Consider the following 26428-nt stretch of genomic DNA (forward strand, 5'->3'; position numbering starts at 1 on the left):
TTAAGAAATAGATCACATGTACTTGTGTTTCATAACCTAACTTTTGACATTAATGAATTATGTCATCATTTGTACATATTACTGATATGTACAAATATACATCGTCACAGTGGTTCTACAAAAATATGCTGTCTGAATTTATAGTTTAGCCAGTCCACTATTGTTGGATATGAGACTTATTCCCAATGTTTACCGTTGCCTAGGACATCTTAGTATCTTTGCAAAGCCTTTGTTTTTAACTAGTAAGCCTTACTAGTTTTTTACTGTTTAATTTAAATTGCTTGGTCTGTTTTTCTGTTAGTTTTTATAGCCTCCAATGGAAGACTCCACTCTGGTGGCCTAAAGCATAGCTTCTAGTCACATGTTGGTACTTGTTTGCTGTAAGACATTCTGTGAACAGAAAGATCCATGATGTGACAAAAGCAAATGTCTTAGAGTGTCTGGAGACCTAGCACACATTCACTGCTCTTCCAGAGCAACCAAGGTTTGAGTGCCAACACCCACAAGATGGCTCACAGCCATCCATTACTCAGGGTCTGTGGCAGTGCTTCTCAACTTCCTAATGCTACAACCCTTTAATACAGCTTTTTATGTGGTGACTCTAGCCATCAAAGTATTCCGTTGCTACTTCGTAACTTAATTTTGCTACTATTATGAATCAAAATGTGGATAGCTGAAATGCAACTCCCAAAGGGGGCATGACCCACAGGTTGAGAACCACTGCTCTAGAGGATTCACTGCCTTGTTTTGCCCTCTGAGGTCACCAGGCACATATGTGGTACACAGGCAGATACGTATGCAGAAAGAATACCCATACATATAAAAATACATAAATCTTAAAAAAAGGGGGGGGGCTACGTATTTGAGAAGGAGTGAGTCTTGGGGAGAAAGGGGGTAATGTAAATGCAGTACATATATATGACATTTTTTAAAGATTCAAAATGAAGCTGGGCAGTAGTGGGGGGCAGAGGCAGGCAGATCTCTGAGTTTAAGGCCAGCCTGGTTTACACAGAGAAACCCTGTCTGAGGTGGGGGGATTGGAAAAGAAATATATTTAATTGTGCAACACTCAGTGTTCTCTACATGATTCTGTGTTGTACTTACTAGTGGGACTTTGTCGTTCACTGAGTTTTGGTATCTATATAGACTTGGTCTTGCTATGCTTAAATTTTCAGTAGATTAAAAAAGATACCAACAGAGAAAACAAAGCCTACATTTTAGTATTTTGTCTATGGTCAATAGTAAATTTGTGACTGGATCTAAGCCTGGATAGACTTCTTACTGAATTGCAGTGTGCAAGTATTTTAAGTAGTTGGTTTTTGTTTGTTTTGTTTCTTCTAAAGATAGGATCTCACCATGTAGATCAGGCTGGCCTTGGAACTACAGAGAGAGCCTCTTGCCCCTGTATCTGAGTGCTGGGGTTTAAGGCCTTCACCACTAGGCCCAGATTTTTTTTAGTCAAGTCAGTCTGTCTATCTGTCTACTTATTTCACTCAAGACAGCGTTTCTCTGAGTAGTCTTAACTGTCTCTGAACTTGCTCTATAGATTAAACTCAGATATTCCCCTGCCTCCACCTCCTGAGAGCTGTAATTAAAGGCATGCACCACCACACCTCGCTTGTTTTTAAATCATAATCCACCCACCTTCTCAATTTATATATTACTTTTGACGTCAGATCCTGTTCTGTACTTACAGAGATAGCTCATCATTTATTCCCCTTCAAATGCTGGTAAGCCAGAGTTGCACACACTTCACCCAACCTGCCATTTTCTTTAGGAAGAGGCTCTGCGACGCCAGCGGGAGCAAGAGATTGCATTAAGGAGGCAGCGAGAAGAGGAGGAAAGACAGCAGCAGGAAGAAGCTCTTAGAAGATTGGAGGAGCGGAGGAGAGAAGAAGAAGAAAGGCGGAAGCAGGAAGAACTATTACGCAAGCAGGTGGCCAGATATTTACTGTGCTTTGTTTTCTGAAGCTAGGGATCTGTAACTAGGTCAGAAGGCAAGCTCCTGAAGCCGTCCCAAGTTGCTGACAGTTACTAAAAGAAACTGAGTGTCTCTGAGGGTGTCACCTCTGCCTGCATTTTTTAATCTCTTCAAATGAAAATGTGTTTTCTGAGGGGAAAAGAAATATATCCTTCTGATTTTCTTCATCTCATCCCACAAAAGGTATGGGATGTTTGCCAATTTTTAGATGGTGTCTCACTATGTAGCCCTGTGTGGCCTGGAACTCACTATGTGAATTAGATTATCCCCAGTCTCACAGAGGTATGCACCACCATTAAAAAAAAAAAATCACAATAGCATGGATTTCTGGGCTTTATATTGTCTTTGGTTTCTCTGTATAGCCTTGGCTGTCCTAAAACTCACTTTGTAGACCAGGCTGGCCTGGAACTCACAGAGATCCTCCTTGCCTATGCCTCCCTGAGTGCTGGGATTAAAGGTGTGCACCACTATGCGTGGTTGCAGTAGTATCTCCTTTAAAATTTTAGAATTTTATAATTTTCTTGAGGGTCTTGAGGTAGCCATATTCCCAGTTTTCTGAGAAAGTGCCAGATAGATTTCCAAAGTGGATGTACAAATTTGCATTCCTACCAGCAATGATGGAGTGTTCCTCTTTTTCCACATCCTTGCCAGCATGTGGTGTCACTTGAATTTTTGAACTTAGCCGTTCTGATGTGTGTAAGATAGACTCTCAGAGTTGTTTTGATTTGCATTTTTCTGATGACTAAAGACGTTGAGCATTTTAAGTGTTTCTCAGCCATTCAGTATTCCTCTGTTGAGAATTCTGTTTAGTTCTGAGCTCCATTTCTTAATTGGGTTATTTGGTTTGGTGGTGTTTACTTTCTTGAGTTCTTTATATATTTTGGATATTAGACATTTGTCAGATGTAGGGTTGGTGAAGATATTTTCCCAGTCTATAGGCTGTCGCTTTGTTCTTTTGACAGTGTCTTCTGCCTTACAGAAGCTTCTCAGCTTCATGAGGTCCCATTTATTAATTGTTGACCTTAAGGCCTGGGCTGTTGGTGTTTTGTTCAGGAAGTTGTCTCCTGTGCCAGTGTGTTCCAGGCTCTTCCCCACTTTTTCTTCTAACTGATTTAGTGCCTCTGGTTTTATGTTGAGGTCTTTAATCCACTTGGACTTGAGTTTTGTGCATAGTGACAAATACGGGTCTAATTGCATTTTTCTACATGTAGACATCCAGTTAGACCATCACATTTGTTGAAGATGCTATCCTTTTTTCATTGAATAAATTTGGCTTCTTTGTCAAAAATCAAGTGACCATATGTATGTGGATTCATTTCTGGGTCTTCGATTTGATTCCATTGAGCAACCAGCCTATTGCTATGCCAGTACCATGCTGTTTTAATTACCGTTGCTCTATAGTACAGCTTGAGATCAGGTACAGAGATTCCTCCGGAGGATCTTTTATTGTATAGGATTGATTTTAGCTATCCTGGGTTTTTTGTTTTTCCATATGAAATTCAGAATTGACCTTTCAATGTCTTTTTAAAAAATTGTGTAAGTATTTAATAGGGATTGCGTTGAATCTATAAATTGCTTTTGGTAAGATGGCCATTTTTACTATGTTAATTCTCCCAATCCAGGAGCAAGGGAGATCCTTCCATCTTCTGATGTCATCTTCAATCTCTTTCTTCAGAGATTTGAAGTTTTTTTCAAACAAGTCCTTCACTTGCTTGGTTAGAGTTACTTCTGGATATTTTATATTGCTTGTGGTTATCGTGAAGGGTGTAGTTTCCCTAATTTCTTCCTCTCCGTGATTGTCATTTGTATATAGGAAGGCTACTGACTTTTTTTGAGTTAATTTTGTATCGAGCCAATTGTTGAAGGTGTTTTATCAGCTGTAGGAGTTCTCTGGTGGAATTTTGGGGGTCATTTATGAACATTATCATATCATCTGCAAAAAGGGATAATTTGACTTCCTCCTTTCCCATTTGTACCCCTTTGATCTCCTTTTGTTTTATTGCTCTGGCTAGAACTTCAAGAAGTATATTGAAGAGATATGGCGAAAGTGGGCAGCCTTAGCCTTGCCTGGTCCCTGATTTTAGAGGACTTTCCTTGAGTATCTCTCTATTTAATTTGGTATTGGCTATTATTTGCTGTATATAGCCTTTTTTATGTTTAAGTATGTGCCTTGTGTCTCTGATCTCTCCAAAACTTTAAACATGAATGGGTGTGGGATTTTGTCAAAAAAAAAATTTTTTTTTTTTTTTTGTATCTAAAGAGATGATCATTTTTTTTTTCCTTTCAGTTTGTTTATATGCCATTCTAACTAATCATACTACGTTTAGCTGTCATGCTTTCCTATGTCCTTCTTGGCTGTGACAGTTTCTCATATTTAATTTTTGGAAATAAGTTTTGAATTGAAATAAAATTATATCACTTTTTCTCCTCCCTTTCTCCCTTCAGCTTCTTCTAGGTTCCTTCCTTTGAACCCCTCCATGTCCTCTACTCTCATATATGTATATATGAATGATACAGCTTGCTCATCTAGTTTTGTTGTTTGTGTATATGTGGTTTGAGGGCCGGCCACTCTGCGTTAGACAGCCGGTAGGGTCCTCCTCCCTGGGAGAGGCTAGTTCTTTTTTTTTTTTTTTTTTTTGGTTTTTCGAGACAGGGTTTCTCTGTGTAGCCTTGGCCATCCTGGACTCACTTTGTAGACCAGGCTGGCCTCGAACTCACAGCGATCCGCCTGCCTCTGCCTCCCGAGTGCTGGGATTAAAGGCTTGCGCCACCACCGCCCGGCCAAGGCTAGTTCTTCTCCCAGCTGTCATTAGTTGCCTGCAGTTCTTTGTCTTGGGTTGGGACCCCTTGAAATGTTCCCCCTTCCATGTTAACATGTCCCTTGGTATTGTCATCATTCCTGTCTTGCTTATGTAGCTACTTCTAGGACAGATGGCTTCACAGCAGACTTTCTGGTGTTCTGGTTCTTACAGGCTTGCAGCCCCATCTTCTTTGATGTTCCCTGAGCCATAGATGCAATGTATACAGGTGTGTCTACTGGACCTGGGCTTCCCATGGTCTGTGGAGCTTTGCATTGTGTCTAGGTGTGGCTTTTTGTGATAGTCTCCTTTTGCTGTAAAGAGAGATTTCTTTACTGAAGAATAGTTGTTGCACTTGCAAGTTTAAGGATAAGATTTAAGTTTTGAGGTAAGGAATTATGCTGGTCTAGCAAAGTGTTAGTAGATTATTAAGGTCCATGACCTTACTAGCTCCTAGGTTTCTAATTCCGGGCATGAGTTTCCCTCTATTGAGTGGGCATTATATCCATTTAGAGAGCTGTTGGTTACCACCAACTTATGGGTGTCATTCATTGCACCATTTTGTATGTCTTAACCACACTGGTAATTGTTGTATAATAGAACTTTGAGTATTGAACCTAGCTCAGTCTTGCTAGAAGTATGTATACTACTACTGAACAACCACATCCTCCATCTTTTTGTTTTTGATGACCATGGCAATTTTAAGAAATATTTTTTTAGCTTTCTAGGATATCATCCTTTATTGAATTTGCTTAAAGTTTTCTCTGAACAGATTGAGGTTTTAAAGTGTTGGGCAAAAAGATCACAGGGGCAGTGTTTTGTTGTTTTTGCTTTCTTCGGTCCTAGGGATTGAACCTAGGACCTTGAGAATGCTAAGAAAATCCTCTACCACTGAGCTGCAACCCCAGACCCAAAGAGGTATTTTCATCACATTGTAAATAACAAGGGTAATATATTAGCATGGCTTATAACTGCTAAACCTTAATCACTCAGCTGAAACAGTGCTAGTTCTAAATGAAAATTCTTCTAGAAGCCAAAATGTCTTAGAAAAACAACTTTTATGTTAGTCAGTGCTTGGTGCTGGTTATCTTGCTCATTTTCTATGGAGTGTAACCCCCCGCCCCCCTTTTCTATTCAGAGGTCAGAGTATGAGGTTTTGAGGCAGAGTGTCTTGTCACTGTATAGCCTAGTCTGGCTTAGAACTTGAAACCTATCTGACTCAGCTTCATAAGAGCTGGGATCACAGTTGTGCAGACTCATACCCAGCAGGTGTTAGGAGAAGACTTTAGGAAGAGGTCTGATCTTCAAGTTCAGTGAATCTGTAGGTGGTGATGTAAAATGCCAGTGTTATACTTTAAAGTTCATACACTGAAATATTCACCGTGAAGTGGCTCAAGCATGCCAAGGAGAGCTGGCTGTAAGTCTGCTGGGCATTGAGCTCTAGCTCGGTGACACTGTCAGGGCTCAGGGCATTTATGCTCTTCTACACGAACTCTTTGTGGGCTGACTTCTGCTTCCATACTCGACCTCAGGTTGGGACTTTTGCTTGGGACACTTTTATCCAGGCTCTGTCCAATAAATGAATGACTTTTCTCTCTATTGTTCTTTTTGTTCAGAAAGAATGTCTTTCATAGAATTCACCAAGCAATGTCACCTTGGCCTAAATCATGACTGTTCTCGTAATATTTGGAAGCTTTAAATCAAAACGTAGCAGTTTAAGTCCCTGAAGTGGGGTGGCTGAAAGGAATGGTTGCTAGTTAGGTTTTTTGTTTTTGTTTTTTAAGATCGATCTATCTATCTATCTATCTATCTATCTATCTATCTATCTATCTATCTATCTATCTATCATGTATACTGTGTTTTGCCTGCATGTACACCTGCGTACCAGAAGAGGGTACCAGACCTTGTTATAGATGGTGGTGAGCCACCATGTGAAGCCACCATGTGATTTCTGGTATTGAACTCAGGACCTTTGGAAGAACAGCCAGTGCTCTTAACCTCTGAGCCATCTCTCCAGTTAGGTTGAAACAGGATTTATTTGTGGTGGACTTAGGCTCAGGGGCACAGTAGTCTGTATGAGGGATCTTTAAAAGAAGAAAAAGTAGAGGGGAAATCTGCTGCTCAGAGGCCCACAATCAATCCCAGCTTGGGAGAATGAGCTATCTGGACAAGATAGAGCATTGCAGGCATAGCAAACCAACTCTGCAAAGGTGAGGGCACTCTGAACACTGAGACAAGTGAACCAGAGGACACAGTAAGCTTGTTTTGAGGGAAGCAGGCGGAAAGAAAATGAATCCAGGGCAGGACGTGGTGGCCCATGCCTTTAATCCCAGCACTTGGGAGGCAGAGGCAGGCAGATCTCTGAGTTCTAAGACAGCTTGGTCTACAGAGTGAGTTCCAGGACAGCCAGGGCTGTTATACAGAGAACCCTGTCTCAAAAGGAAAAAGGAAAGAAAGAAAGAAAAGAAAGAAAGGAAGGGGTGGGGAGAAAGAGAATGCAGGTGAGGGGCAAAGTAATAGAAGCTTAAGAATTAGGTTAGTAAGGAGAGATTTTTTCAAAAGACCCTACTACGCATGGTTCATAAAGACAGGGTCAACAGTTGAATTTGATGATTTTGAGGAGTTACTGGTTCCAGGCCTGGTTGAGGCTCTTTCCAGGTCTTGGCAGCTTTAGCACCAAGTACCCTGGATAGCTTGCTCAGCCTATAGCATTGAAATGGCATTTCCAGGAGACTTTGTTGCAGCATATGGTAAGCTACTTTTGAGATCAAAGCTTTAACCAAAGACCTTTTAAGGGACTGGTTTTTTTTGTTTTTTGTTTTTTTCTGAGACAGGGTTTCTCTGTGTGGCCTTGGCTGTCCTGGACTCGCTTTGTAGACCAGGCTGACCTCAAACTCACAGAGATCTGCCTGCCTCTGCCTCCTGAGTGCTGGGATTGTAGGTGTGGGCCACTGAGCCTGGCTTAAGTGACAGATCTATGGTTTGTTAAAGTTGTATCCTGGAGCACACCAGGCCTTTGTGAGTCCCGTAAAACCTGCTTCTTCATATTGTCACACTAAACAGGGTTTTTGCTTTATCATTTCTGTATGCCATCATGATTAGCACCTTTAAAAGCAATATAAATTATCCCCTCTAAAATTAATACAACATTTTTTCCCTCTTTGTTTTTTCCTCCTGCAAAGGAAGAGGAGGCTGCCAAATGGGCCCGGGAAGAAGAAGAAGCTCAGCGTCGACTGGAAGAGAACCGACTGCGCATGGAAGAAGAGGCAGCCAGACTTCGGCACGAGGAAGAGGAACGAAAACGGAAGGAGCTGGAGCTGCAGCGGCAGAAAGAGCTGTTGCGCCAGAGGCAGCAGCAGCAAGAGGCCCTCCGAAGGCTGCAGCAGCAGCAGCAGCAACAGCAGCTTGCACAGATGAAGGTATAATCCTAGATACAAAAGGAACCACTTGGCTTAAATATTATGTTGGCTATTTGGTTCACCGACAAATTAGAATGTGATGTGTATATGTTGTTAAGTGTTTAAATGAAAGGCATAAGGATGAGACAAGCAGGTACAGGCACAAACAAGTCAGTCTGCGTGGTTCTCCTAAGTGGACTTCCATGGCAGCTGAAGTTCCTCCTCTTTACCATGTCAGCACTGCTGACAGAAAAATGAAAAAGAAAAGAGTGCTCAGCAGCCTGGGAGGGCAGCAGGCACAACAACATCCTGCTTTTCAAGTAGGAACCATAACGCAGGGCTCAAACACAGTTGCCTTTGGGGACTTCTTAAAATTTGGGTAAAGACAGGCCAAGGATGCTGGCATAAACCTTTAATCTTGGGACTCAGCTGACAGGCAGGCAGATCTCTTTGAGTTAGAGGTCAGTAGAAATGGAAGATTTAAAACCCTATTTGAAGTTGAAAATGAGTACGGAGAGTCAGCTTGCTAGAATGGGAAAGAACTGCCTTGATGCAGTTGGCAACCCATTTGTTGACTGCCCAGAGCTGAAGGGCATGGCTTGAAGCTGGGGTATGGCAGCATGGGATGTAGACTGCTCAGGTTAAGAGTAGCTCAGCAGATCTGGTCTGCTAACTTCTTGTGGCCTGAAATTAGGTTCTGTCTCCCTTGTTTTTAAGAAACTCATAGAATAAAGATGTAACGAGGGTCTTGGAACCCAGTGTGGTAAGCATGGAAGAGATGGTGTTAATAAGACAGTAGTTCTCAGAGTTAAATCACCTGGAAATGCAAATTATAAATGGATCCTAGCAAGCTTGTGTTCAAAAAGATTCTTCAAGGGACCCTGATATCAGTAAAATATGAGGGGCACCATGCATCCAGGCTACTTTCTGAGATAAGGCAACTTCCAAACAGTCTTTTTAGGGGAATGAAAGAACTTTCAAGTTGAACTTCCAAACAGTCTTTTTAGGGGAATGAAAGAACTTTCAAGTTGAATGGTTTGTTTAGGGCATGAAGTTTACGAGAAGCATCACAGTGAGCAAGGTTTGAAGGTTAGAAACACTCGAGAATCTCTGGGGGAATTCTTGGAAGCAGATTACTAAAACTGGAGAGATGGCTCAGTGGTCAAGAGTGCTTGCTAGCTACTTTTCCAGAGGATCTGAGTTCTATTCCCATTGGCCACAGTAGGTCCCAGACACATATAACTCCAGCCCTAGGGGATCTGATGCCTTCGTCTGGCCTCTGTTAGCACCTGTACATATGCACACAACTTACACATTGAGACACTCATGTCTAATTTTAAAATACCTCTTTAAAAGTAATTTTAAAAGCTTGTCTAGGATTTGAGGAATGAGTTCAGTGTGGTCAGAGTTCCTAATATCATGGACTGTATACACTTTAGTAAAGGATTAGAACTTAAAGTGTGCTGAACACTGGGAATAATAACACTCAGGTTTGCAGGAGAGCTGACTGGAAGAAGAACTTGAAGGAAACAAAACTGTAGGTTAGCAGACTAGCAGTCAGACAGGTGACAGAAATCTTAATTGAAGCCTCTGTTAATTTGGAAGGTTTGAAAGAAGGAGTTGGCAATACAGATCTCCTATTGAGTACTTTTCTTAGGTACCACACCAACAGTTTTCCATATGTTATATCACTTGTCTTCAGAGAGTTTTCTTAGAAAGCGTAGATGTTGTTGACCTGTATTTTATTAAAAAGGAAAAATTAAGCTGAGTTTCTTGAGCCAGCCAAGAGTTGATAGCAGAGCCATGTAAAATATGTCCAAGGACCTTTAAAATGTTTTGAAATTATAATTTAATTAATTTTAAAAAGCATTCACTTATTGTGTGTGCTGTTCACACATGTGCCTGTGGCATTCAGAGAAAAACTTGCAGGAGCTAGACCTCACCCTCCCATGTGTTTCTTGATTACTGAACCCAGGTCCTGAGGCTTGTGGGAGCCATCTTGCTGGCCTCAGAAGATTCTTTTTAAGGGGCCATAACACAGGCTGTGCTATCTGAAGCAAGTGGAGACAAATCTCTGCATAGTTCTTATCTTGTATACCTGGATTTTCTTTATCCAATAAAGATTTGACATAATTTACAAATAAGCATTCTAAGTGAAGGTAAAGATGCCTCCCATCCCCCTTTGTCTGTTAGCTTCTTTAGACCCTTCCCTTCCCTCACATTGAGCCAGAATGGCTGAGGGCTGAGCTTGTTGAACAGTTGAGGACATTCCTACTGCTAACATTCTTGCTTCTGCCTACCACTGTCACTGCTGCCCTCAGTTGTTTTCTATGTATAGATACATTTTCCTGGGGAACTGCTGAGTGTTTATGTGTTTTTATGTGTTTTGATCCATGCTCATACACACTAAAGTTAAAAATTGGGTTACCGTTGGGGTCTTTGTTGTTATTTTTTGTTTGAGTTTTTAGATGCTTCTAAATTCAAGTTTATCATTTTATTGGCCAAAGAAGAGCAAAGAAGTCTCTTTTGAAAACCAGGCTTTGAAAATTCAGGTTTTCAGCCAGATGTGGCGCACACCTATAATCCCAGCACCCAGGAGGCAGAGGCAGGTGGTTCTCTGTGAGTTTGAGGCCAGCTTGGCCTACAAAGAGAATCCAGGACAGCCAGGGCTGTTAAACAGAGAAACCCTGTCTCAAAAAGAAATAAAATCCTCAGGACCACATGTTTATATTTTGTTTTGCTCATTAACTTAAAGGATGGATAAAGTAAGATTGTTGATGTTTAAAACCAGCTTAATTTTTATGACATTATAGCCTTGTTGTTAGCCGCAACTCTCCTTCATGAAAAACTGGATAGAAACTGCCTACCATGGCTTTCTGTTCAGAAATCCTGGGCTTTAACCCACTTATAGATCTTTATGTCATGGCCTTTGTGGCCATTATGGATTCAAAATCTTGAACTAATTGAAACACTGTTACTCCTTTTGGTTTTGACTCTATTGCTAGATGCTAGATGTTATAAACTTTCACCCAAATGGGAGAACAAGCATTAATATGTGTGTCTCTCCCTCCTTCCCTCCCTCTCTCTCTCTCTCTCTCTCTCCTCTCTCTCTCTCCCTCTCCCCCCTCTCGTGTGTGTGTGTGTGTGTGTGTGTGTGTGTGTGTGTGTGTGTGTGTGTGTGTGTGTAGTTATTTGAAAATAAATGTAGGTTGGGAGAAATGAGTGAAAGAAGCAAGGCAGCTGAGAGATAGTGTGGGAAAGAAATTTGAAATGAGCACTGTAAAGCTGGGGAAGAATAGAGGCTCCAACTATAGTGATGGTGTTCTTTCCTGTTTCCTGAAATTCACCTGCTTTCTCATGTGTTTGTTGTTTTTAGCTTCCCTCTTCATCAACATGGGGCCAGCAGTCTAATACAACAACATGTCAGTCTCAGGCCACATTGTCATTGGCTGAAATCCAGAAGCTGGAAGAAGAACGAGAACGGCAGCTTCGAGAAGAGGTAAACAATAAAAGCAGCCTGGCTTAGCATTCCGGGCAGCTTAGTGTACACTCTGGGCTAATGGCCCTTGATGGTTATGATCAGAATTGCTGTGTGCCTGGATTTGACCCAGTGTCACTAAACCCTGTAGTCTGTGGTTTAGGCCTTTTGGCATATAAGAAGAGTTAAAGAGGAATAACATTAAGGTTGGGTAACACTGGTTTCCTGGAACTTTCTACTGTAGCTTTTCAGCTTGTTTTTAATTCATAAATAAAAGTAGATATTCTTACACCAATGTACAGACAGCATTAATGAACTCAGTGGGTTGTTAGAAGAAAAAAAAGGCTGGGCCCGTGGTGGAACACACCTTTAATCCCAGTACTTGGGACGCAGAGGCATTCGAATCTCTGTGAGTTTGAGCCCAGCCTGGTCTACAAAGTAAGTGCAGGATAGCCAAGGCTGCAGAGAAACCCTGTCTTGAAAAACAAACAAACAAAGAGGATATGAGGTTGGGTGGGGAGTTGGAGTGGATAGTGGAGGTAGACATTACCAAAATACATTATATGCATGTATGACATTCTCAAAGAATAATTAAATTATTTTTTAAAAAATACACATGTTGAACTGTGGGTAAGTTTTGCTGCACCTGTCTTACTCAAGTTAAACCACTCTTGACAAAAACAACTTAAGGGAGAAAGGGAAGGTCAAGGCAGCAGGACCTTGAAGCAGCTGATCCATTGCAGCCATAGTGAGGAAACAGGGATGAATGCATGCTAAGGCTCAGTTCCTTTAGTCCTTTGTACAGCCAGGATCCCAGGGCAGGGAATGGTGCTGCCCACAGTGGGCACATGTTCTCGTTTGAGCCAGTGTAATCAAGACAATTTCCCACAGCCCAGACATTTATTGTCCCAATGGTTATAAATCATGCCAAGTAGACAGTTAAACACCAACCATGACACATCCATTTGTGAATTTGTTTTGAATGCAGGATACATTTTTCTTAAAGGATATTAGGCTCTCTGACTAGCCCAGAAAAACTTGTTATATAACAAAAATAATATCTCTGCTTTTAACTCTATATCCTGAAGTTCATTATAGGACGGGAAGGCTACAAAAGAGTGGGAAAGTTGGAGAGGAGGGCCTGCTGTTAGATGTTGATTAAGTCAACACATATTTACTCTTCATAGACTGGGAGTGCAGCCAAGTACAAGGCTGATAAAATGCTCTGCTGTTGTGAACCTGCCCTCTAGCTGAGAAAAGGTGGACCACAAAAATTAAGACTATCTGTTGCTAATTTAGAGGATGAGAAATGTCAGAGAAAGAATTGCTTGCAGGATGAAGAGGGTGTGTGAGTTGTGGGTGGCACTAGGGGTGGAATGAGAGATTCTCCATGCTTAAGTAGTGTGCCTGCAAAGGCTTCCGCCAGATGAGAGGTGTAGCCATCCTGAAGAACATGCTGCTTTATGTAGCTAGCAGGTGAGGTAGAGCAGTCAGTTTGTTGGAGAATGCAAGCTGTCATGTGTGGATCTGGATTGTACCATTCACTGAACTAGATAGCTGCAGATACGAGAAGGGGGGGGGAGGAGAGAGAGTGTGTGTGTGTGTGTGTGTGTGTGTGTGTGTGTGTGTTTTATATAGTGTATACTCTATAATTATATATTTGGAGTGCACACACATACAACACACACTAAATAGTGGAAATTATTCAATAGGTTAAAGTGTTTCTCTACCTTAAAATTGCCTTCTCATTTTAATGTAAAAACAAAAGAAAGGTTTAAACTTTACTTCTGGAATTACCTTCCTCTGAAAGGTTATCAGCAAATAGGTGTCTCAGAGCAGAGTGCTTCTGTTTTCAAGGCTAGAAAATGTGATGATTTTAGTCTCTGTTCAGTGAAAAGTTACTGTGAACAAGAATCAGGGTCCCTCAAGGCCCACATGTGTGCTAAGTAGTTACTCTGCTGCTGAGCTACGTCCCAGCCCTGCTCCCCAAAACTTCATAACTGTAGTTTTGCTGCTGTTATGAATCATAATGTAAATATCTGACATGCAACCTCTGTAAAAGGGTTGTTTGACACTCCTTTCCCAAAGGGGTTGGCTTTTTAAAAACCCAACTCGGCTAGAGAAATGGCTGGCTGCTGTTGCAGAGGACCCAGGTTTGATTTCTAGCACCCACATGGAGGTTTCGGTCCTGTAACTTCGGGCCTCGTGCCCTTCAAGTCTCTGGTGGTGCTGTACATGCATGGTACACATAACAAAATATCCATACACATTAATTAATTAATTTTTAAAGGCAATTCCTATTTTCTCATTTCTTTTTATTGAATTTTATATATTTATTTTGGTCCTTTGTTTTATCTAAGAAACATGTACTAAATGCTTAGTAATTCTGGGCTATTTGTTAAGGGATCAAAATCTTACCAAAGGTTCTTCTGTACGTGCTGTGCTAGTGGTTTGTCTCCAGGCTGTTTGTTGGGGGCATCCCTCTGCACTAGCCACTTTACTGTAGAATAGTCTGTTGATCTGTGTTGGCTTTTCCAAATGGCAAGCTTGTTTTCTGCTGGGTGTGGGGTGTGAGCAGTGAGGGGAGAGACAGTTGCTCAACTGAACAAGGTAAAGGAGGTAGTTTCAGGGTCTTACTGCTTCTAATTGTAGCCAGCCTTCTGAGATACCAGGTAAACATCTCAAGTTCCTGAGCTTTCTAAGCATGCCCATTTAACAGGTTCCTTCATTTATGCTTCAGTTTATTAGGTGTGCTACACTGGTTATTAATAATCAGCTTTCTAGCTTTATGCTTTCTATCTAGATAATTATTTTTGTATGTACACATATGGGTGGAAAGATCAAGGGAGAACATCAGATGCTTTGTCTGCTTTTTTGGTTTTTAGTTTGTCTTTAGAGGTGGTATCTCACTGCTGAGCTGGTTGGCCGGTGAAACCCAGGGACCTGCCTGCCTGTACCTCTGCAGTGCTGAGGCACAGACATGGGGTCTCTTACTTGGTTTTCTCATGTGGGCTTCAGGGACTGAGCTCAGGTCTCTAAGCACTTCACTGGCTTAGCTTTCTTCCCTAGCCCTACTTTCCATGTTTAAAACTCTTTTCTGCCTTTGTTGTCCTTTACTGATTCATGCTTTTAAAGAAGCACAATAGCTGAGTATCTGTGCACACCTGCAATATCAGCTCCTGGGAAGCGGTGGCAGGGAGAGCTTCAGGTCCAGACTAGCTGGGCTCTACAGAGTAAAAACCCCTTCTCAAAGCTCCACACAAACACATGCACAAAAAGGATATATTTCATTTTGGTTGAACTTTGGGAAGTAAACATTTATTTCATTTCTGTGCTTAACCAAAGAGACTTCTTCATTTGTAAGAAGTAATTCTGTATTTAGTCTTTTTGTTTTCCTCTCAGTACCACTTGCCGTTTCCATCTTAATTTAGTCAAAGACATTAACTACATTTGAGTTTGTTTAGCTGTTGTGTATTAGTTTTCTGTAGTGTCCTGATGCTTATAACTAGTGTAAAAACATACCCTGAAAGTAGCTGTCCTTGTCCAACAGCAAAGACGTCAGCAGAGGGAATTGATGAAAGCTCTCCAGCAGCAGCAACAGCAGCAGCAACAACAGAAACTCTCAGGTTGGGGGAATGTCAGCAAACCTGCAGGTACCACCAAGTCTTTACTGGAGATCCAACAGGAAGAGGCCAGGCAGATGCAGAAGCAGCAGCAACAGCAGCAGCAGCAACAACAACAACAACAGCAGCACCAGCAAACAAACAGGGCCCGGAACAGCACAGTGAGTTCCTTTTCCTGAGTGCACACTTCTGGACTGCTTATGGTTATCTTTTCAGATTCCTCCAAACTATCTTTTTAATATTGTTAACCAAAGTCTTTTTTTTTTTTCCCTTTCTTTCTTTTTAACAGCATTCCAACCTGCACACCAGCATTGGGAATTCTGTATGGGGCTCTATAAACACAGGTCCTCCAAACCAGTGGGCGTCTGATCTAGTCAGTAGTATCTGGAGTAATGCAGACACTAAAAACTCCAACATGGGGTTTTGGGATGATGCAGTGAAAGAGGTGGGACCTAGAAATTCAACAAATAAAAATAAAAACGCCAGTCTCAGGTAGGGCTCGTAATGATTACACCTGTGTACCTTGATGGGTGGGAGGTGAGGGTTGTAAAAGGGATACAGTTTTTACTTACATCTGTGTCCAAGAACATAACTCTTAATTTTGGTGACTGCTCTCTATCCAACTTGATTGCCCTTGGCCTTGTTGTACTGCTGAGCACTCAATCCCTTGCCTACTACATGGTGACTGCCTGGCAATGAGAAGAATAGAGTATTTTTCGTAGTTAACATTTCTCCAGTGTTTGCTGTAGGTTAACTTAGGGTTTGTTGTTGTTGTTTTCTAATTCGTATTTTTAAGTTGTAATTATACTAGAATCGGCATTCCAACTTCTGCGATGACATTAAACTAACTGTATGACAAAGTAGTTGTTTCATCTTCATCTTTCTTTCCTCAGTAGTCAGTGTTGGTGAATGAGCATGGCTTTGTTGTTAGGTTCATGAACTCAGATCCCAACACTGCCACTTATTAGCTGTGTGACCTTGGGCAAGAGAGAACCTCTTTTGGGCCTCAGTTCCCTCATCAGTAAAATGAAGATAATAATTTTATGATTGTAGTTGTAAGGAGTAAACAAATACACATGAAATCATAAAGTGCCTGGCATATAGTAAGTACTTAATAAATGGTGGTATTGTCAGATTCTTTTTGATTAAAGACTTAAACTTATTGGTTTATTGAGCTTCTTTGCCCGGCACTATTAGGCTCCAGGCCTTTGCTCGAGTGTCTTTATTCCTTATTATAATCCTAAGAAGTGTTGGTACCATTTTGCATATGAGGAAACTGAGGCTTAGTAAATTAAACAGCTTACCTAAGAACATGTAGGAAGAACCTCATTATATTCTCAAAATAGAAGCCCTGTAAACTAGGATATTAGTTGAGGCTAGTTTTTAAGGATGTGTCCAATCAAAAAAATTTTAATTTTTTTTTTTTCATGTATAGAACTAAGAATTGGCTTACTGGACAGCTGTCGAGTGTTCCCTAGACAGTATGGTATTGTAGTATATCACATAGTAACAGTTTCTGGGAATATAATATCGCCCTATTGTTTTGCTTTAGTAAATCTGTAGGTGTGTCTAACCGGCAGAATAAGAAAGTAGAAGAAGAAGAAAAATTGCTGAAGCTCTTTCAGGGAGTAAATAAAGCCCAAGATGGATTTACCCAGTGGTGTGAACAGATGCTTCATGCCCTTAAGACGGCAGATAACTTGGATGGTAAGAATTGGGGAGGTAATCCCAGCATGTGGATTGACAGAGCAGGGCCTGCTAAGAGGCTGGCAGCTTGGAACATTAAGCCAGAGTGTAGAAGACGAAATCCATGGGAGCCAAGTCCTGCCCCTTCCATAAAAAACTTGACTCTCATGGCACTACTTATGAAAAAGCCCTACCAAACTATGCTCACATAGACTATGAGCTGTTGCCAAAAAGTAAATGCCAGCTCAGGCTGCCTAATGATGTACAGGACAAAGGAAGTCATAGTTTCCCATTATCCCTCTCATGGGAAACATTTCCAGCTATTATAGTGTCTAAGAGAAAGTTAAATGTCATAATTGGGGACCAAGGTGAGCCTGGCCAATAGAGTACCAAAGCAATGTGACATCGTTCCCTTTCAGCTTTGGGAGATGGCGAAAGTTGTGGTAGAATAAATAGACTTGCTCTGCATGGGCTGAGACTATCCAGAAGTAAAGGTTTCAGTACAGTTTCAAGAAAAGCGTGGTTGTTGTAAACATGAGCTGTTTACAGAGAGCTAGCTCTTTGGAGGGACGTTGATGTTGGTGCGGCTGTTGGTCATATTGTAGAAAGGATTGCCTCAGCTGATAGACAAAGGTCATAATGGCCTAAAGCCAGCAGTGTTAAATCTGAGCAGTCAAGATTGACAGATGTCTTTGCTGCACTGCAACACTAGGAATGAGTCTGAAGGCCTCAGAGGAAACAGATCTGCACAGTAGAAGTGGCTGCCATCCATTAAGCACCTACCATGTGCTAGGCACTAGCTGGGCTAACCTTGTATTACCCCAGTTAATCAGTTTTTGCAGTAAGTTTTGAGAATACCTTACAAGGTAGGTGATATTATCCCCATTTTATAAATTAGGAAACAGAGGCTCAGAATGGTTAAGTAACTCATCAAGGTCACACAGCCAGCAGACTTCAGAATCAGGTCTTAAACCCATGTCTGTCTAACTCTGGTGTTTGTGCTTTTTTTCTGAAGCCACACAATTGGCATTTTCCACTTTATACTTTATAAAACACATAGTACCCCAATTAATTACAGGTCCCAGAAGATAAATCTGTATCTTTAGTAACTATCATGGTAGATGGTGCCCATCATTGCACTTAAGTTGAACTAAAGGAAAGAAGGAATGAATCCCTAAATTACTTTAGTTTTAGATAAATAACTCACTCATTGTAACATCTAGCTTCAACCAACATAGCATTTAGTAAAGTTCAGCATGTGTGCTGTGTCTTTGTTTGACACTGCTATTTTGGAAGATTTCAGCAGTGAGAATATCTACCACAGTGGCCTGCATAGCTCTCATGTTTCTGTTGTTAATACCTGTGCTAGAGTGGTGATACACTAAAACCTGAGGCTGCTTCTTTGTACACAGTCTTTATTGTATTGTGACTGTCTTATGTCTTCTTCTTTCTTGTATTGCAGTGCCCACATTTGTGTCTTTCTTGAAAGAAGTGGAATCTCCTTATGAAGTCCATGACTACATCAGGGCCTATTTAGGAGATACTTCTGAGGCCAAGGAGTTTGCCAAGCAGTTCCTTGAGCGCCGTGCCAAACAGAAAGCCAGCCAACAGCGTCAGCAGCAGCAGCAGCAGCAGCAGCAGCAGCAGCAGCAGCAGCAGCAGCAGGTATAAAATAGTAGTGTGTGCAGTACCTATGAGTAGGAATGCTTGTAAATGTTGGGTAGCCAGAAAAAAGAAAACATTTTATTTTTATGTGTTCAGTGTGTAAGATTTTTCAAAAATCTGTGTGGCTTTCATCTTTTCAAAGTACATGTCTGTGTAAGTGTCCTAGATAGCAAATATAACCAAGGTCCTCTAGTCTGTTTTCTTGATTCATATGTATGTGTTTATTGGACTGCATATCCCAACATGGCCCATAAATTTGATTTATTTTTTAAACTTGATATCTCCTATATTCAGTACCGACAGCAATGTCACTGTCTATGGGGCATGGCAGATGCTTACATGCTGTGATGGGGATATGAAGCTACAGTCAGTGTTTGTTCCTTGTTGCACCTTTGTTCTAACCTAGTGGTTCTCAGCCTTCCTAATGCTGCGACCCTTTGATACAGTTCCTCATGGTGTAGTGACCCCCTAACTATCAAATTCTCTCAGAGATTTTGCTACTGTTACAAATGTAAATATCTAATGTGCAAGATGTCTGATAATGCCACTCCTGTGAAAGGTTTGATCCCTAAAAGGGACCATGACCTCTCAGGTTGAGAACCACTGTTCTATAGAGTCTTGGGTGACTAAGAGATTAGAGTGCAGTCTTCTTCTGGATTACACAGGGGTTAAATTCTGCAAGTCTCATTTAACACAGTGTCTAATCAGTACATAATTTGTCTTAAGATTTTGTTTAGACATTCTTCATATGTTGATTCATTAACACTGGTCCTCAGCAGTGTAGCTGTCATTCTCACTTGCACAAAACTCCCATGCACATCTTGTCCCTTAGATGTAGTAGCACAGTCTTCCTGAGCACTTGGTAGCACCTAAGCCTTAGACTCGGAGGTCATAACAGTGAAATCACTCACAGATGCGAAAACATGTACTAGATGACTGACCTTGATTACAGTGTGTGTACTGCAGTAGGAAGGTGGATGCTCCTTTGTCCTGCTTCAACTGAGAGCATGTGCCTTGGATGATAAAGATTGTTTTGCCCCTCTCTGAGCATGTCTATTCATAAGACCATAAAAAAATAAACCTCAACAACTCAGTGAATGTACAAATGTGGGATCTTTGAAGGTTGGTAGTATATGTTTTCTGAAAGACAAGCTGGCAAGGTTCATAAAGTGGCATAAAAATATTCCAGTCCCTGAGCCACATTATTCTACTAGAGGTGATAACTGTGTTGTAGATCACTTCTGGAGATGTGGAAATTCCAGTGTAGCCCTGGCATTTTAGGTCTAACTGGGTAGAGCAGACTCAAGGGTAAAGAAAGAGGAAGTGGCAGGTGGCAGTACCAGAACACAAGAGAACAAATGTCTCGGGGCATCACAGGAGTACATGATATGAAGTAGTGCAGGAAACACTGCACTTGTGGAATGCTCCTCTCTGTTTCTCTAGTAAAGACAACATTAAAAACAAAAGATTGGTGGACCGTTTTAAAGTCTACCCAATTAGTAGAAGTGTGTGGACAATATTTAGGTAACAAATCCCTTCTGGGATTGCCGATATGAATAACATGTATGACTTTAGCATTTGATGGCATACTGTAGGCGGCCTCTCTGACCTGTATTCTAGAGAAAAAAGATACTGTTTACTATGAGTCAGCTGTATGTATTGCCACAGTGTTGTCAGTCATATACTGTGTGTTGCCTCCCTCCCTCCCTCCCTCCCTCCCTCCCTCCCTCCCTCCCTCCCTCCTGCTCTTCTTTCCTTCCTTTCTTTTGGTTTTTTGTTTTTCATAACAGGGTTTCTTTGTGTAGTTCTAGCTGTCCTGAAGACTGTCTCTGTAGACCAGGCTGGCCTCAAACTCAGATATCTTGTCTGCCTCTGTCCCCCAAGTGCTGGGATTAAAGGTGTGAGATACTACTGTCCAACTGTATTGCATTTCTTATTGGATGACACAAACACTGTATCTGCCAGAAAACTTAGGACAGCCATTCTGCTATAACTGAGTGAAAGCCTGAAATTGTAGGAGAGACTTTGTAGAGACATGAGGCATTGAGTGGAGTGTTGTAAGTGAGGACTGGTAGCTCAGTGGCTCTCTGTCAGGTTCTATATTACCAGTACTGGTTTAGGCTTTTTTTAAAGATTTATTTTAAAAATAATTTATGTATACTTGTATGTCAATGAGTATGTGCACATGAGTACAGGTACCTGTAAGAAAAAGCATGTGATACCCTGGATCTATTTTAACTGCCTCACTTGGAACCAGAAGAGAACAGCATGCTCTTAACCACTGAGCCATCGCTCCAACCTGGCTTGCTTTGTGTCTGTCTGTCTCCCCACCCCCACCCCCACCCTTCACCCGTGTGTGTGTGTGTGTGTGTGTGTGTGTGTGTGTGTGTGTGTGTGCGCGCGCGCGCGCGCGCGCGCTCTTTTGCCATGATGAACATGTGATGGTAGGAGAAACTTTGGGGAGTTGCTTCTCTTCTTCACTGGGTTCTGGGGATTAACTCAGGCCATCAGGTTTCTGTAGCAGCCACTTTTGCCCTGTGAGCTGTCTCACTAGGAGTTTTGTTGGGACTCGTACTTGGTAGGGCGAAGGCAAGCCAGCCATTCTCTTAGAGCAGTCCACATCCATGCGCACTTTATAACTGTAGTTGTACTGTTGTGTTTCTTGTTTCACAGGAATCTGTTTGGGGGATGAACCATAGTACACTCCATTCAGTATTTCAGACCAATCAAAGCAACAACCAACAATCCAATTTTGAGGCTGTGCAAAGTGGCAAGAAGAAGAAAAAGCAGAAAATGGTTCGAGCAGATCCCAGTTTACTAGGTGAGAATAGGCCTGGAGTCTCAGGTGGAGTGGGAGGAAGTTTGGGGTGATGACAGTAACTAGATAAGTCACTACCCATGTAAAGACTTTATTATTATTATTATTATTATTATTATTATTATTATTATTATTATTATTATTATTATTATTAACTATCTAGTTTTAAGAGAAGTAGACAGTATTTCCTGGGTGTGTAGGTGCAGGAGATATGCCCATGTGCTGGGTGGTTAAGCAAACCAGCAGTGTTACAGTCCTTCAAACGCTAAAGCACTGCTTAGCATTTCATATAAAGATAGCAATAGTGGACGGCAGGAGAACTAGCTTGTAAGTTCAGTGCTGATTTTTTGCTGGAACTGGATGTTCAAAGAAGCAGTGCTTGCTGCAGCCATTAACTATGGGTACTGGATGACTCTACTACCAGGACTCCCAGTTTTCCCAGCCAGTGAGCTGGGGCTGCAGACCTCCTCCACTTTTCTGCGGTCAACAGCTCCCTGTCCGGTACTGAAGTCTGTTGTCCTCACATACAGCACCTTCCTAGAAAAGCAGATGCCTAAATTAGGGCTTTAAAATGCTAGCAGGGGTGGAAGGGAATAATATTTCACAAATAATGAATGTAAGTTGCTGTGTTTCTTAAATAGGCTCAACAAACCGACAAATAGTGATGAAAATGAAAATTTCTATTTGTCTATATGAAGTTAATGTAAACTTGGCTGTCACGAAGTCTGTTTTCCTCTCCTCTAGAGTGTTACTGTCAAATATAGGTTGAATATAAAAAATTCTGACAGAAATAGGTGAACAGATTTCTAACTGTAATTCTGCCTAAGCAGCCCTTGTGAAAGCTTACAGGTAGGTACGAGGGCTGCTCCACAGATGTGGCCTGCTTCTTCATGTTGCCCTCGCGTTTGGTCTTGGTCTTCTGCCGGAGACCCTGGAAGAGAGGAACTTAACCACCCCTCAGCACGGGAGTGGGGTTGGGTTGCCCTCTTAGAGGCTCCTAACACTGCAGGAAGGAAAACCAGCACTGGGCGCCAGTGAAACCTCTCAGTGAAGAGCCGAGGGGACTCATGTGGGCGAGCTTTTCATGCGAAAACCACTGCCTCCTCCTGGGAGTGCCTCTAATAATTGCTAATCATCTTTTAAATTTTCTTTATTTATTTTCAATGTATATATCCCCTATAAATTTAGATTGAGAAAAATTTTCCATGTACATACTGGAAAAATAGGTTCCAACTTGTTCTATAAGTAGATTGAAAAGGAACTTTAATTCTAAAACAAATCAACAGAGGGCGCCCCAGCCTCATCTACTTCCAGGTGTCACCTCCTCTGGTCATACTGACTGTAAAGGTCCACAGGTGGGCAGTGCAAACCACTTGGGGTGGTAAAAACCCGTGCAGTCAGGCTCTCTTTCCATACAGACCGTTTCATAATCCTAAAGAGCCATGCGAGACCTAGACCTAATCGAGAGCACTCTGGAGCAGCAGGGTGGGCCCTTTGTGTTGTCTTGCCTTTCACGGCACCCACAAGCAGTTGGTTTTGTGTTGCGGGGAGGCCAAATTTATGCCTTTTCCATCAGTTAAGACAGTTAAGTTAAGCCCTCACCTGATGATCACCACATTAGAATTATCAGATAATCTTCATTTCTTCACAGCTTTCTCTTTTCCTGTCTTGATTTAAAATTAGTTGATTTTAAAATTACAATTCTTCTGTTTCATGCACCCATTCTTTCTTCTCATTTTATTTGTTCTTAAGCTCTGATAGAATCAGACAAACCTGCTTCAGAATAGAGTTAAGGCTCATTTCATAGACTACTTGCTGGTCTTTAGACTTAACAAATAAAACCATCACCTGAAAGATATGAACACTAAGCCTTTCAGTATTTCCAGGGGAAAAGGGGGCCCGAGGGTGGGTTGTGGGTACACAGTTGCTGGTTGGGATTTTGAATGGAGTTTGGTGTTCTTGCCTGTGTCAGACAGCAGCTTGTCCACAGCCTTCTTGGTTAGTAAACAGACCTGTTTATTTTTAAAATCTTATTTTTGAGTATTAAGCTATGTTATTATGTAAGGCAGTTTTGTTTGTTATTGGAACATTTTAAATGTGTATTTATTTGAAAATTTGAACACTAAAGTACAAAAATGAAGGAGTGAAAAACCCACCCAGTACCAACAACCGCGCCAGAGTGGAGAGCACTGCCTGTCTGCTTTTGGCTTTCAGACAGCAGCTGAAACAGTTGAGGATTCATTTAGGGTGGGGGTAGGGGAACTGCAAAGCTTTTTCAGAGTCCTCACTCCCAGGAGGCAGGTCACTGAAATTCTGTCAACTTGTGGTTACGGATTGTACTGAAAAGCTTCCTTCATGTGACCATCAGCACGAGCCCCTCCAGTGTCAGCGTTTGTGGAGTCCATTCCAGTCTGTTGAAAGAACCTTTTCTGCACAGGTCTACTTGATTGCCTTTCTTCTGTCTCCTTCAGTTGCTCAGTTTAGTGTAAATCTTAAGTTCCATCCAGCTGCTTGAAGTTGAACCACGTGGCTATGATGGCGAGCAGTCACTCAGAAACTTATTTTTTCTTGTAGGGTTTTCAGTCAATGCGTCATCAGAGCGACTCAACATGGGTGAGATTGAGACTCTGGATGACTACTGAGTACCTGCCGCTGTGCCAGCCTTCCCTCTCCTGCCTAGTGACCATGGATTCTCCTCATTGGACACAACATGCAGTCACCATTTGCTCTGTCACTGCAACAAACCACAGAACCAATCATCTCAGGCTTTTTCTTTCCCCTAGCCCCTTGTGTCCAAGATTATTTTAAATCATTGTTGGTGAGCATCTCAGATTGCACCTAAGTGGACCAGACCCTTTGTCTTGGGGGTGGCAGTTGGGATTGCTCCCCAGCAAGGCTGATATTGGCAGCACACATTCACTGTGCGTTGATTTCATCTACTGTCCCCTGAAAGTGTGTTGGAATCTGCCAATAGCAGATTGCTTTTTTCTGTCACTTTTTTGTTCTGTTTTGTTCTTTCTCCCCCACCTCAATACAGGCAAAGGGCCGTAATTAACTAATGGGTGCAGTCATGAAGAGAGTTAATGGCTAATAGACAATGGCTAGCAACAAAATGCCCCTTGAATGATTTTACTCTTTCCTGAGACAGACAAAAGTGTGCTGTCTGAGGTTGCTTGGCCATTGCTAACTTTGGGACTGCATCAGAAGCCCTGAGGGGGATGGACTGTAGGTGGGCTTGTTTGATGTTACACACCCTCACTTGTTCTTTCTGAAGAAAGGAGTCATATTTTCTTCATTAGATAGTGACTTTCCAAGCAAGCTGAGTTCTCTCCTGACATACTCCAACCTTACTACTGGACAAAGGAAACCCTATGGCCTGGGGCAGGGACTTAATTTTCCTTTCATATAAAAACTGATTTTCCCCTATAAGTATTTTTACTTCAAAGGACTAGGACCAGTTTGTTTTGGGCCCTTACGTGAAAATTTGTCTCGTTTAAGAGGCATCTTTACCATATGTATGAATTTGTGTAATTTCAACTCAGATAGGGATAAACTTTTGCTTCTGATAAAAGCTGGGAATCTCATCTGTTCCTCAGAGCACTGTATGTGTTTTGCCATGGCCCTAAAAAGGTTTTGTGTAAAGATTCTGGGATGGCGAATGTTTGCCTTTTCTGAAAAGAGAACATACAAAGCCTGACCATCATTAAGACCTTCATCCATGGAAAACCACTATGCAGGAGGATGCAGAGGGATGGAGGGTATGGGCAAGAATGAGAGCAAGAGACCTGCTTCTACCCTTTCACCTCAAGTAGAAATGTACTCAAGCTCTGTTTATACAAACTGACTGCCTTCTACCAAACGCCTGTAGAACATCATCAGCTGGGATGGCCTGTCACATGGCAGCGGGAGCTGTGGGTCAGCGGGGCCTGTGTGAGAGGCGCTGTGGTGGGCAGCGCGCAGGTGAAGCCCCTTCCCTTTCATCATCAGTGCCTGGAGAAGGCTGGAGTTGCTCTGAGAGCAGTTTGGTTTTGGAGGATTATATATGGTTTCTATTTTTATTATTTTGGATCACCATTCTCCCTATCCCTTCTTGCCTCCCTCCCTCCTAAACGTGTATAATAACTATACAGAGACTGCTACAGACTTGTAAATAGTTTTTGGATCAAATAGCATAAGGAGATGGGGAACCATTAAAATGTGAGACTCCTACTCCTTTGCTTTGTAAATTCAAAAGGGGGGTGGGGAAGAGGGATAGTTAAAATGTTTACAAAACTTTAAGCTCCCTCGGAACTTTTGCCAGTGTGGAGGAAAATAAAAAAGAACTTAAAAAAATGTGGTTGCGTACTCTCTGAGCATCTCTTGTACTTGACTCTCTTGGCATGAAACCCTCCCTCTTTTTTTTCCCCCCTCAAGACAGGGTGTCTCTGTACAACAGCTCTGGCTCTCCTAGACTCAGTTTGTAGCCGACACAGGCCTTCCTTGAACTCACAGATATCCACCTCCTTCCGCCTCCCAAGGGCTGGGATTAAAAGCATGCATCACCATGCCTGGCCGAAACTCTGCCTGTCCATGGTCTGCAACAGCCCTGGTACTGCAGGCACTGGAGATGAGGAGGCCTCCTGGGACACTCCCAGCGGGGAGCACTAACCAGGACTGTGAGGCTAGAGGCCTAGATGAATGGTAGGAAGCCTTCCTCTCTGCTGCTCCCCTTGTGCTGAGCTGTGGACTGGAGACTGCCTTTGAACCGCAGACTCGCAGAATGCCCTTCCCTGAGCTTGTCCAACACCTTCTAAGTCAAACTCTTTGCCCCTGTGAGATACAAGTGAACCTAGGAACAAGTTAGGATAGAATGGACATAGTGAGAGGACAGAGCCGTTGTCGTCATGGAGCGTTCCCTTTGTTTACCCATGGCTGCCCTGCGTCCCCCACTCCTACCCACCCCCCCGCCCCGCTGACTCCCAGTTTTGAACACTACTTTCTT

General features: G+C 42.1%; 1 protein-coding gene across 8 annotated transcripts in view; it reads left to right on the forward strand.

Moving 5' to 3' along the window:
* The window catches only part of GIGYF2 (GRB10 interacting GYF protein 2), a 130121-nt gene extending 104465 nt beyond the window's left edge, over positions 1–25656 (forward strand). For all 8 annotated transcript variants that reach the window (XM_084778570.1, XM_084778573.1, XM_084778574.1 and 5 more), the window contains 9 exons: positions 1778–1936; positions 7962–8198; positions 11554–11676; positions 15206–15439; positions 15568–15770; positions 16831–16985; positions 18427–18629; positions 21303–21450; positions 24022–25656. In XM_084778570.1, the coding sequence (XP_084634696.1) occupies positions 1778–1936; positions 7962–8198; positions 11554–11676; positions 15206–15439; positions 15568–15770; positions 16831–16985; positions 18427–18629; positions 21303–21450; positions 24022–24089 (1530 nt within the window). In that variant the 3' untranslated portion in view covers positions 24090–25656. The remainder of the gene's footprint in view (positions 1–1777; positions 1937–7961; positions 8199–11553; positions 11677–15205; positions 15440–15567; positions 15771–16830; positions 16986–18426; positions 18630–21302; positions 21451–24021) is intronic.
* Positions 25657–26428: the final 772 nt, after the last annotated feature.

The sequence above is a fragment of the Acomys minous genome, assembly GCF_964271855.1.
Source record: "Acomys minous genome assembly, chromosome: 4".
Taxonomy (NCBI): domain Eukaryota; kingdom Metazoa; phylum Chordata; class Mammalia; order Rodentia; family Muridae; genus Acomys; species Acomys minous.